Source organism: Falco peregrinus, chromosome 6, assembly GCF_023634155.1.
Source record: "Falco peregrinus isolate bFalPer1 chromosome 6, bFalPer1.pri, whole genome shotgun sequence".
In the NCBI taxonomy this organism is placed as follows: Eukaryota; Metazoa; Chordata; class Aves; order Falconiformes; family Falconidae; genus Falco; species Falco peregrinus.
Window position 1 is genome coordinate 8,056,308 of NC_073726.1, and position 13,566 is coordinate 8,069,873.

At 47.4% G+C, this 13,566-nt stretch overlaps 1 protein-coding gene across 1 annotated transcript; it reads right to left on the minus strand.

Annotated features, from left to right (window-relative positions):
- Positions 1-251: 251 nt before the first annotated feature.
- On the minus strand, positions 252-962 carry LOC101921249 (tetraspanin-7-like). Its single transcript, XM_013304535.2, has one exon. The coding sequence runs from the start codon at positions 960-962 to the stop codon at positions 252-254; it is 711 nt and encodes a 236-aa protein (XP_013159989.2).
- Between the last annotated feature and the right edge of the window lie 12,604 nt (positions 963-13,566).

Consider the following 13,566-nt stretch of genomic DNA (forward strand, 5'->3'; position numbering starts at 1 on the left):
GCTGCCGGCACCTTCCACTGAAGCAGTCTGGAGGCTCCCGGGGGCCCGTGGGGACCAGCTCTGAGGGGGTGTGGGTATGTATGCCTGTGGCACTGATGCACCTGCCACAGGCTCCGGAGGAGGAACGGAGTCTGGAGGAGAAAGCTCAGATGGAAGGGAGGAATACGAAGGCAGGATTTTCCCAGTCGAGTGCACTCAGGTACGGGGGAAAGAGGGGAGCTGGGGGGATGAGGGGTAGGCCCGGGGGGACCTCAGCGAGGGGTGGTGATGCCCAGCAGGTGGGCAGGGATGCGGGCAGCCAGCAGGCAGGCCAGCACAATGCCGATGAGCTGCAGCAGCGCCAGCCCCAGGGCAGCCGTGGCAATATAAAACATGTTGCCGCTGACGAAGGCCGACACCTTGCTGAAGCAACCATCGCGGTGCAGCCCGTCGGGCAGGCCGCGCCGGCAACCCAGGCGGGCCCGGCAGCAGCTGAGGGGCACCGAGCTGTTCTGCTCCAGCGCCCAGGGCGAGGTGAGCCAGTCGCGGTAGCTCTCCACACCGCAGCAGGACAAGGCACGCTGCAACGCGTCCAGGGCGTCCGCCACCCCCTCGTCCTGCCCGTAGGCGAGCAGGGCCTGGCGCAGCCCTTCCTGGAAACCCCGCGCAACGTTCTGGCGGTAGAGAAGTGCCGAGAAACCCGCTGTCAGCCCGGCCGCCAGCACGGCGGTCAGGAAGGCACTGTAGGCACGCAGGAGGCCGCGGTGCTCCGTGGCAGCGCCGAAGCAGCCCAGGAAGCCCCAGACCATGGCGGCAGCACCAGCGGCCAAGAGGATGGCGGGGGCGCTGGGGTAGTCGTCGGCTGACAGTGCCAGGTAGCTCCCCAGAGACAGCTTGGCCCAGAGGCCGATGATGAGCATGGTCAGCCCCGCCGCCCAGAAGACGAAGCTGAAGGCCATGAGGGACAGCTTGAGCACCGTCATGGTGCCTCCGGGCGCTGGCACCGGTGGCCCGTGGTGGCGGCGGGCAGGCTGCGCCGGGCACGGTGACGGGGTCCTGCGGCCGTCGGTGCCACCGCTCCGCGAGGGAGGGAGGACAGAGCGCGGCGCCTCGGCGGGGTGCGGGCGGGGGCCGCCCTCGGTGCGGGGCCGCCCTCGGTGCGGGGCCGCCCTCGGTGCGGGGCCGCCCTCGGTGCGGGGCCGCCCTCGGTGCGGGGCCGCCCTCGGTGCGGGGCCCAGCAGCAGCCTCCCCCCCGCCGCAGCCAGCACCACTCGCGCCGCTCTTCCGCCCCGTCCCTTTTTCTGAGCGCCCGGCGCGGGGGCGCGGCCGCCGGCGGCGTGGGACGGGCCGGGGGTCCCCTCCCCTCCCCTCCCGTCCCCTCCCGTCCCCTCCCCTCCCCTCCCCTCCCCCTCCGCAGGGCAGCCGCCCCACGCCGGCGCTCCCCCCGCACGCCCGGCGCCGCAGCCGCGCTCCCCGCGGGGACAAGCGCGCGCGCCCCCGCCTCAGCGCCCCGTTCCGAGGTTTGGGGTGCAGCAGGGTGTGCGGGCCGGCGCTCCCCGCTGCCCGCGGCACTGCGGACCCTCAGGTGAAACGGTTCTGCAAACCGAAAGCTCGAGATTAACTTTTACTGGTATACGCTGCAGCCAAGGTTTGCTCTGGGCAAGGGACCGAACTTGTCCTCGGAAGCATTAAGTGAAATTTCATGTAGCGCCTAAAAGAACCCATAGATAATCCGCAGGAATCATAAGAGAGCTATTAAACGAGAGGTGTTGGGGTTTATTTCTTACACTGCATCAAGCTGTGCTATTAGGACACTTTGTAGAAACAAGCATAAATCTGTACGTGAATATTAACCAACTACACAGTCACTCGGTCCCGATTTTCCCAGCTGGAAACTTATTTTCCAGATAGCTTGACTCTGTTAAATATTCACTTGATTCAGCCCATGATAACACTGAGCCACAGAGAAGGCATTAAACGGCCGTGCAGGAATGTCCACAGATAATACTGCTGTATTACAAGTGGCCCAGGAAGGTCTGACATGAGATTCCACCGTCAGTGCAGTCTCATTGCAAAAGATAAAGTATTCCTGGAAGCCAGGTAAGCAAAAGATGAAAAGGAAACCATAAATGAGGCAGGATCTCAGGCAGAGGAAGAATTAGCATCTCCAGAGGTAATTCATTGCTTAGTGAGACTTTGACCACACTAAACAACCAAACAACAGCAACATCTTTAGCATTTCTCGGCAACACTGCAAGAGGTGTGTAGTACTCTTGAGTTCAAGATTTTGTACCATCTTCATTACTACAGGTCTTGGCACTGAATGCAGAAACTACTCAAAGGCATTGTGAGTTGGCTTTCGTATGTCTTCAGATGCTCAAGAAACAAATTTTGTTATATACTAACATACTATCAGACTTCTATGAAAAGTTTATATTGCTTTTAAAAAATCTTTTAATAAAACTTTTAATATTACAGTTTCATTAGTTGGTGAAAGAGCTTTAACCTGTGCAGTTTACAGGATCACTGTGCACTTAAAACTGTCAGTCATCCCCCTCCCCCAGCCTGTAATTCCTTATCCTAGGACAATGCTACTCTCATTTAAATTTCCACTGATACAGCTTTGGGTGAAATTGGGGGGGTTAGTTTGTATATGCAATAGTCACACCAAAAAATCAGGTCAGAGTACCCTGTTGTTCACATCTTTATCAAACTGCTTTGGGACTGCATTCTGAGGTTTAATTGTGTTCCAATGGTAATTTTCGTGTGGAAGTTTGAGAAAAACCTTTTGTTGGTTTCTTTCTGTTACAGAATCATGGAAGGAAAGGAGGTGCTTTATGTGCTACATTTTAACACATACATTTAATATACAACTGGAAACTCGTAGTTGTCAAAGCATTAATACAGCATACTCGTCATTGAAACATCATCTGTTCTTTATTAGAGGCCTTAATAATTTAATTAGCAGGAGAATGTTATCATTCCTGCATTTTATAGATTCCCTTCTTTTGCTTTCTAAAAAGATCAAGCTGTTCATCAGTTTCTTGACAGGCCAAGCCTGAGCTAGTTCCTTTGATTCTCAGATCTTCTCAGAAGATTCCCAGTTCTTCATGTCAAAATGATTTAGGAATGATGATTTCCAAGCTCTAGAAGTACTCCCCAGTACATTGCATTATATTACCCATTTTGGCACTAAATCACATGACTAATATCCACAGTGAAGAATAAAAGCTCATGGCAAAGACAGACTAGAGGTCTGCTGGTATGGAATTTCATAACCAATTGCTGAAAGGTGATGGTTTTCACGGTTTCACACCTAAGTGAACACATAGTGTTAGAAGGCTCTGAAGGTGACATTCGTGAGGCTATGTTTCTTCTGAAGCAGCCAGTCGCTGCCAGCCAGGCGGTTGTCAGCCATGAGGGGAAAAGTCCTCACTGTCCTTGGAACGGGCTGATCATTGCTGTGTTGTGATCTTCCAGCCACCTCTTTTTTCTCTTAGCATTTTACACCTTTTGGTAGCAGTGTTTTTTCCTTTTGAATCTTTGAACTGCTAACTATCCACATCTCAAAATTACCCACTGCCGTTTTGCCTTTCTTAACTTGCATGATTCTGTGTACTGTCTCACGATGGAGCGATTTTTTCAGAAGTTGATGCTATCAGAAGTAGGTGTTGGATCGCAGACAGCTGAAACCCATGGGAGAAGGGCTAGACTAGCTATCAGCCAGTGCTAATGAGGGGCTACTGCCCCTCTCACAGGACAAACCTGCGAATGCTCTCTCTGGATACTGTCTTAGCTACACTCATAAAAAACACAAAAAAGCCACCACTAAGTGGTGTTTTCTCTTACCCTTGCCCTTCCTTACAGTGAAAGCAGCTAGGCAAAATAGCTTTAGAACAGGCTTGTACAGCTATCCTGGGATGTATTACGCCAGGTGGGAGAGGTCAAAATATAGGGCAGATGGGCAGATCTGTTGTCACCCAGTTTCCTCTAGCACGTGTCAGAGATGAAGGATGGTGCTAAAGGTGCAGAAATCTAAAAGTATTTCTGTAAGGATGTTTTATGATCCAACAGTGCTGTTGTGAAGTATTTGGTGCATAGTAACTATTGGTTTCACTGGCAGTTAAGTGCTGAACTTCCTCTAAAAATCATGTTAAGCATTCAGTGTTAGAAGATGCCAGATGTTATCAGTATTTGTGCTTTTTTTAACCAGGGTGAAACAGGGATACAGGGCCAAATTCTGCCCATTCTCATAAGCTGTGCCACTGGAACTGTTTGGGTAAGTAAAGGAGATAGGACTGGGCTCCTTGAGTGTACATGAAGCCATAAACAATGAAACAGCTTCAGTGTCTGAAAAATAATCTTACTAGAATAGCTTGATTTTTCAGACATTGGCAGAATCATACAATTTGTTTACATCTTAGTAAGAAAACTGTTACAGAATTTCATGAAATGATACTAGTGAATAAATGTTCATGATACTGCAATGTAATATATGGACTGACAATTTGATGAAAGAGAAGTGACATTCCTTTACATGTCATTTTGGAAAGCAAAGTGTCATGGAATGATTGTAAGAAGTGAGGATTCAGAACTGCCTAACCCACTAGCGAGAGCAGCAATACCGATTATGAAAAAGTGGTTACAAACCTGGGCAGCAAATGCAGTGAAGCTGACCTTGGAAAATGCAAACTAATACATCTTAGAGAAAACTGGTACTTAGTGGCAGGAAAAATCCCGCCAAACAGTGCATCTGAAGGATACGTGGGTGATAGCAGATAGCTAATTAGGCAGCCTTTTGCAATACTATTTGGCAAGGAAAAGCAGTCTGCCTGAAGTATAAATTTTCCTCTTTCCTTACTGTTTTGGTTCGGGCATGCCGTAAGTATTACATTTATTCCCTGGCAGAGGTGTGATGATTTTAATATACTTTTCCATCTCCTCTTTCTGTGATTTTTTTTTTTTTTTGCCTAAGTTTACACTTGCAGTTCTCAAGGGACTACTTCCAATCAGTCCGTAACAGAGAGGAAAACAATGAAGGGATTCTTCATGGCTTCTCAAGGAAATGGTGTCCTTTTGTGGTCCCCAGTTCATGGCTGTTTAAGATAGCTCTGGCTACAAGAACAAGTGGCAGCACCGGCACAGAAAGCAAGATCAGGTAGTTAGGAGCGTTACCATAAAAATATGGGTAGCAAGAGAGGCTTCAGAAAAAGCAGTATTAGTTTAGTGTTCACAAGTGTGCTTTCCTTAGACACCTGAATGAGATTTCCATGTCATGACTCACAGAGAGGTACTATAGCTGCCAAAGCACCTGCATTTACTCACCTTGAGGAAAAACAGAACTCCTGTGATGTCACCATAGTGTCCTGCTGATGCTGTACTAGTGTACCGCTATACAATGTACCTGATGATGTAACTTACTATTATTGGTACTTTCTTGTCTGGTGATATGCCTAAGAGTTCCTCCCATGGACAAGAAGCCTACGGGGTGAGATCCTTGTAAATACCAAACAAAAAGTTTTCTTATGTTCAAGTATGATTTTGTGATGCTTTGTCATGTTGAGTGATCTCTTACACCATAAATTCAAGCCCATTGAAATTCAATACAACTGTTAATAGGAAAAGCAGTTATTCAGTGCGAGGGAAGTTAGCAAAATCCTGTTCAAATTCTTTTTATGGGAAATGGAATGGTATCTTTATTCTAAATTGAATCAAATGGAACAGAAGCCATAGTTTTACACTCTGCTGGTGCTGTGCAGCATGGATGTGGTGCAAGTCCAGGCTGGATTAGAAAAAAGATGGACTTGGAGAAAAGGAAAATTTTGCCTTAATCTCCTCATTAACTCTGGGAAGGGAATGTGTTAATGTTTCATAACACAACTGACTTCCAGCTGCAAATCCCTTCAGGGAAAAATCAATAGATTATGAAATACCACCTGCTCTTGGCCCCTTCACAAACACTTGATCCAAGAGGAAATCTTGGATAAACTGCTTATGCTCTATCAGCAAGACTGAGGGATGCAGCCTGAGCAGACCAAAGTGGCATTGGGGTTGGATTCCCACCAGCTTGCATAGCTGAGCAGGAGACATCCTTGCCAGCAGCAGGTATGATCCTAAGGCAGAACTCAGCCTGCTCTTTCTTGGAATGTACTTCACCAACAGTAGTAGCACAAGTGCTATTTTTAGTCACACTGAGTTTATTGTAGGAACTCAGGGATACAATCTCTTCTAGATCAGCTACTTTACTATTAATATCTATGATCAGAGCTTTTTGGGGTTAATGATTTACTTCTAATGTGTTTTTTAACCTTAAAATAAAGCACAAAATTTAATTTTAGCTGTAGCTTCCCCATAGCTACAGAGGATAATATAATCCATGCCTTGAGCAAGTCTCTCAAGGAAAATTCAATGCACTTTCCAGTTACCCCACAGAAAATTATGTGCTGAATATCAGATATGTTTCAACACTAGTATATCCAAATAGCATGCAGGCTACATAGGTGGGAAAGACTTCCAAAATACCAGGTCAGAGGAATTAAATAAGAAGTAGGTATTTAGGCTTTTCATTTCAGGGAGCAATGGAAAGACAACACAAGGCTAAACATTGCCAAAATTTATGCTTGATCTTAAAAATATTTGAATATATTACTACTAATTCTCAATTTCCACTTGTCGTTTTAGGAGTGGGTATTTTTTCACGTATTGGGAAAAAATTGACAGCAGTTAAGTGTACTTAGCAAGTCACCATTCATATAATGCCACATTTATCAATACAGATTTCCAAGACCTGCGGTAGCAAAAATCTATTCCACTTTTCATTTGGTTGGTATAATTTTGTATCACCTTTGCTGGTTTTGAAAGTTAAAGACCTTGCTCCTTTAAAACCCCTTTTTGTTTCCTAACTTACCATAAACAAATGCCATTATACTAATTGTGCACTAGCCGATCCAAAACAAAATAAATTAGGGTAAATTGGGAGTAACGTAGCAGAGCACAACGACCTCTCTGTAATTTTATCACAATACTGGAGGCTTCCAGTTCACAAATGCTGATGCAGGGTAGTGGTGTAATGGAGAAGACTATTCCTCTGTGGATGCACATGATGGACCGCAATACACCATGTAATATTATTTTGGTATGTTAATCAATGGACGGTAAACTTTTTTTGTGAATGCCCCATCCCTGGAAGTGTTCAAGGCCAGGTTGGATGGAGCTTTGAGCAACGTGGTCTAGTGGAAGGTGTCCCTGCCCATGACAGGGAGGTTGGAATTAGACGATCTTTTAAGGTCCCTCCCAACCTAAACCATTCTATTAATTTATGATTTTTAGTAATACTGTAAGTGTAGTTTTATAGAACGAGCATCTGTCATTGCTGATTGTATTAAAATTATAATGTATACAACCTGATATATAGAGGTGATTAATATATTGCCTTTAATGTATACGTATTTATAAATATCTACCAGTAGTCCCTTGCTTCCTACTAGTGCTTGGCACATGGTTAGTGGGGAGAAGGAATATTTGGTTACAAGTGAGCTTTGTGCTTACTGGGTGCCCGGCTCAGGAATTGGGAAATCTCATTAATAATTGCCACACCTGAAGCATCTAGCAGAAAATTGAGGTCCAGTAAAAAGGTAGGTATTCCACATGCACCAGCTGATTAATATCTGCTCATGTATCTTCTTTATCTCTGCCACTTTTCCAGATTTTGACAGATAATGCCATCACAGGTAGAGGACAAGGTGACCACGCACTGTCTGGACTGGTTAGAGAACACCATGGGGCACAGACTGTTATCCTGGGGTCACTGAAACCTGTGTCCTTGCTGAGGTGAATGGTCAGGGCATTTCTATAACACAACAACATTACAGCACCAGAGGATTTTCCAAGCCTTGGGGTCTGGATCCATGGTTCTACAGCTTCCCTGAATTACTCACATAGTGTGTGCTGTCCTCAAGCAAGCATCACTCTTGCCTGCTGTAAAGGTCATGAAAGACTTATTTAAAGGAAACAGTCTGCATGCCAACAACACACCACACTGATATCGTGGCCTTAATCAGGGCAATATCTGTCAGCCTGCCTGCCTTCTCTGATACTCTCAGATATGAAGAATCTTGTTCAGTTCTCCTGTGATGGTAAAATCTTAAACACTCTTACTATGATTGTCTTTGAAAAATTCCTGTTGCACTATTCATTAAATTACATAGCTTGCCTGTATGCAATAAAGCATTAATCAGCATGACATTGAACATGAGAATTACAGGCAGTTTTCCTGGAGTTTCATATAGGAAGGCCTGTGGAATACTTCTTTTCTTTTTTTTTTTTTTTTTTGAGACAATTGTCATGTACTTTTAAAGTTACTGGTCTTCATGGGTTCATGAGGAGAAAGTCCTGCTTAACCAAACTGATTTCCTTTTACAACAGTCACCCATCTAGTTGACCAAGGGAAGCCAGCAGATGTAGGGGTTTTTTGTCTCTCACAGTATCCTTCTAGACAAAACGTCCAGCACACAGCTAGACAAGTCCATAAGGTGTTGGGTGAACAACTGGCTGCTGGGTAGGTCTTAAAAGGTTACAGTAAATGGGGTTACATCAGGCTGGTGGCCAGTTACCAGTGAGGTTCCCCAGGTCTCAGTTTCAGGGCCAGTGCTTTCATGTTTCTATAAATGATCTGGATGCAGGAATTTAATGTCTCCTGCTGATAGCAAGGTTAACTACACTAGAAAAGGAGACCAAGCTCAATATTAGAACACTTAGAAGACACGGTTCTTAACTCTGGTGTGCCATCTGTGAACATTGCTTTAAAACAATTCCTTTTGTATGACGCCCAAGTCATATGTATCATATATGTTTATACTGTTGTATACTGTTGTAGTTTTGTATTGTTTTCCCAAGAGCAGCAGCAAATTTAGGCAGTAACCTGGCTGGGGACTATTTACTTTTTCAGATGGAGGAATTTTGTTGCAGGGCACAGGTAGCCCTTAAGCAAGTGGTTTAGGAAATTATTGCTGTTAGTTCCTAGATTCTCATCAGAGATGGAGGGACAGATTACAAGAGTGCTTCTAGGCCACTGTCATGCCAGGTAGGACAGATTTGCATAAACCCTCATTAAGTTCATTAGAGGCACTAAACTGACTGAAGGGTGGTAACTCTTTGAACCACACTACCGGCACCACAAGCCCTAGTGCAGGTGGATGCAAGCTGTCTGTTGTGATAGTTTTCACCTCTCTTTTTCCATAACCGAGTCCTTTTCAAACTTGTTGCCCTTGTTTCCCTAGCAAGTTCACCACCTTCTCAGAAAACATTTAGCTTAAAGTGAAATTGCTGCGTCCAGATCATAAGCATGTCCAAGACCTCTGTGTTCCACACCTTCAGCTCAAGTCCAACAAAGCAAATAAAGAGCATTTCTCTTTCTTGATGATGTCTCCTTTCTCTTCACTCTTATCCTTAGGTGTAAGGCCCAGGATTTTCTGCAGAAATTTGAATTGGTTTTATTTCTTGGAGCTTGTACTTCCTTGTTTCAAGGTCTGTTAGAGGACACAGACACAGGAACTGACATTTGACATTTTGGCTCAAATCCATGGAAAGTCATCAAATATTCTGATATGCAATTGGTATGACTTTGGATTTATGTTCTGATTCTGCATTATACAACTATTCCCTACTACTGAAACACGTTCACAAACACAAAGTAACATTAAGGCAGCCTAATGATTTTATTAGTCAATTTTTTTCAGGAGAAAGGCATTATGAAAGGAAAAGTGCTTAACTTCTGAAAGGTCCCATCTAATCTACGAAGACAAAAGCATCTGGGATTTGTGAATCAGAGTATTTCTAGGTATTAGTAATAAAGGGATTGAAATCACATGTCAGGCTTGACTTTTTTTAATCAACTGACAGAACTGAAGGAAATACAATATTAATGGTCTCCAGCCTTGGCGCACTCACAGCAAGCTCCTGGAGCGAGGTCCTGGAGCCACTGAAGTGTGGCTACACAACTTTGCCAGGGACTTCAGCTGGCCAAGCCTTGTCCTTAAACGAATGCATGTACACATGAAGAGTCTCAGAGCTTAGGCAAATAGGCGAGTTGATGAGCAGGCAAGATTATTACAGCACTTTCACTGATTCCCCATATGGACATTGTATGGGGGGAAGCCACTGCACCACCTACTCCAAGTTAACTTACTGTTTACTTTGAATGATCTGCTGGGGAGTCAGTGGAGAGCATGCAGCACTCCACTTGTTCAACCCCCAACTCACTTTGTTGCAGGACAAGCTGCCAGTCTTTATGTATGCCCCAAGGCTGGCGAGAAGGAAGGAATTTAACAGAAAAGTCCTGTTGCTAAACCAGGGGTTTCAGTGCAACTTTAAACCAAGGTTCTGGACTCATCCTTTTGTCTGCATTTGACTTTGACATCAGTAGTGATTTTCAGTCCTTCGTAGCCCAGCCTTTATCTTCAACTTGTTTCTTTATTTATTCACAGGGTTTACATCCAAAGTCTCCCATCATGCCATGCAGCTTTCAAATCTGAAGCAGACTAGTGTGCGTTAAGGATTGCAAACCAGCTTTAACCCAGACTTTTCTGCTCTGTAGCTCTAGTCCAACCTGATATTAGTTGAAGACAGCACTGTGTGATCTAATTGTTCCTGTATACTAGACTGTATATCACAGCTCCATTTTCTCTCGTTGTCTTCCAAAGCCTATAGGCATTAGGCTCTGCTGCAGGACTTCTGGTTTCCTCTGGCGAATAGAAACATTAACTTGTGCAATCCTAGGCTCCCTCACAGGGGCACATCTCTGATGTGCCTTCTTTTTCCAGCCTTTCCTGTAGAGAAGCACAAGCTCTGATTTGCCTCCTGGGTGATCCGTCTCCCTGGATGACGAAAGCCCAGAACGTGCCTCTCACATCCATCTGGCCGTCACAGCAGCACTGCATTGCCCGCTGCACATGCCTGCCACACAAACAAACCCAAAACCAGTCCTGAGCTGACACAGCTTCTGCTACCCAAGTTACTCACAGCTACTTCGAGTGCCTCTACATTGCACAGCATTGTGCTGTGCAGGTCAGCTGCAAATTTAATGGAAAGAGGGAAAGGAAGAGGATGGATGCAGAGCAAGAACCAGGGTGTTGTAGCCCTGCCACTCCCTCTGCCACCATCACCATCTTCCCACGTGCACGCTGCCGGCTGCACGCCTGCCTGCACCCACACCGACGTCTCCAGCACGGCAGCTGGAGCTGGACCTGGGGTTCCAAAATCTCGCTCACAGCCATCAGCTTTCCACAGTTTCCCTTTGCAGCAACCACTCGTGATGGGCTGACCCCAAGTGTCATGCAGATTTTAAGGATAAATTATAAAGTCCAGAGGCTGAGTTAGTCCAGTGTGCGGTTTGGTTATTCCAATGTGCCAGGTCAGCTTTGTTGGAGCCAGTTCTAGCCACCGTACAGCAGCTCAGTCATCAAAGCAGTGCTAAAGGAACAACTCTGAGACCTTCCCAGCGCTGCTGCGGGTCGTAGCCTTCAGGAGCAGATACGGGGATGCCCCGCCGGGCATCGGGTCTGGCTGGCAATCTCCATACGGCAGGCTGCGGCCACTGCCCTGCCCACCTCTGCATGAGCAACCAGAAGGCTGTTACCGCTTCTGCTCACAGCAGAACTGTGCTTCAGTTTCCCTCTCAGCACGTTGCATGCAGTTTAGATGATGCTGTTTTGAAGTAACATAAATATACTCCATACTCTCGACCTTAGCGAAATGAAGTATATTAGAGCTGGCCTGCGGGTGCTTTTTTCTGAATGATACAAGCAACGCAGTGAGACTGACATGACATAAATCTGTCTCACTCGCAGGGAAGCTGGTCAAATAAATCCTGTGGAGCTACTAGTCGTTCTACCCGTCTTCTTTTTTCCCTACTCACAGCCTTAAATGGATGGCCTCTCCGAAAATCACATTAGACAAGAAAAATGAAGGGGGGGTGGGGGGGTCCCCCGCTGCTCCGCGCGGAACTGCCGAGGGGCGCTGACGGCGGGAGGCCGCCAGAGGGCGCCGCAGCTCCGCGGCAGCAGCCCCTCGGCTGGCGGGCTGGCGGGCCGGCGGCAGCCGCGGGCCGGGCGCTCGCCCTGGCAGGCTCCCGGGGCTTGCAGGGCCGGGCAGCAGCGCCGGTGTCTCCCTGCCTCCGGCGCGGGCGGCCCCAGCCCGGTGGCGGCCGCAGCTGGCTGTCCTGGCCCGCAGGACGCTCCCTCCAGAAGCCTCCGGCTCTTGTCAGGCGCGGACGGACAGAACGGCGGCTGGCAGGGCAAGTCTTTGGTCACCACAAGTGACAGGAGGGGGGGTGGAGGAACGGAATCACTTTCATAATCAAATAAGCATTTTTAAGATCTTGCCCTTTATATTTCAGAGAGAAATGTCAGAAACGAGCCGGGTACCAAACATGGCGCATGCCTCCTGAGGTCAGGATTAGCCGGCAGCCACGACGCGGGGGCCGCGGTAGGCCGCCAGGTGTTGCAGCACTATCAAAACTGGCTGCACCAAGGCCTCTACCACCCCATACCAGGCTGACTTCAATAAGCAGTTCCCGTGCCTTGCCCTGGCACGGCCACCAATCCCCCACAAGGTTTCAAAGGTTCATCTACTATTCATGGTGTTTCTTCATATTCTTCAGGCCAGTCCACCCTGCTTCTTGCTTCTCCTCCATCCAGAGCACACTCTCTCTTCTGCATCCCCCAGGTCTCTCTTCATTGACTGCCCCTCTTCCATACCCCTTAGAGCTATTTAACCACTTAGCAGGAACCAGCCACAGCTGCACCTTAACCACATCAGCCAGCGCACCACCCCTGAAGCCAGCCCATAGCTGTATATGATCAATGTTAATTAACCCACCTTCATTCCTCTACAATTCCTCTACAGCCAGGCTTGTTTCCTGGCCTGTTTTCCCTGCTGCCCAGCCCACCTGTCCCGCCCGTACCCCTGCGGGCACCTGTGAGCTCCTGCAACGCAGACGGCAGTGGTCACACCGGGTGGGCAGGGGTCACACCACCGCCACCCTGCTCATGTGCTTGAACCGAGGGGTGGCCAGGATCCTGCTGAACTGGGGAGAGCCTTGGCAGAGATGGGTTCCAGTGCATTTTCCGGGCTGTACAGCCTGGTACCCGCCTCCATGGCCCAGAGCTAGGACTCAGAGAGAAAATTTTCAAACTCGCTAGTCTAGAGAAGGCAAAAGGAGACATGAAAATGTTTAAACAGGCGAAGGCTGCTACAAAGACATAGGGGAAAAAGCTGCCCTCCAGACCCACAGTAAGCAGGGCACAAACTACTGCGCTTGGCTGCAAGCAGTTTAGGTTGGATGCTTGAACAGCCTTCCTAACGCTCAAGGTTTTTTGTCATAAGGTGGTTTTGCGTGGTAATGGTGAATCATTTGTTATTGCACATTTTTAAGAACCTGTTGTGACAGGGACAGACATCTGCCCATCCAGGAAGCAGCCTGGTGACTTCCCCAGCAATCTGTTCAGGGGCCAACTCAAACGTCACACCAGGTCTCTATTCAAACCAGAGATCACTGAAGACAATTGAGCAACTCTAGCTAATGTCACC

What these genes read in the sequence shown, in the direction of transcription:
- LOC101921249 (XM_013304535.2), bottom strand. Translation starts at nt 962, where the DNA reads ATGACGGTGCTCAAGCTGTCCCTCATGGCCTTCAGCTTCGTCTTCTGG.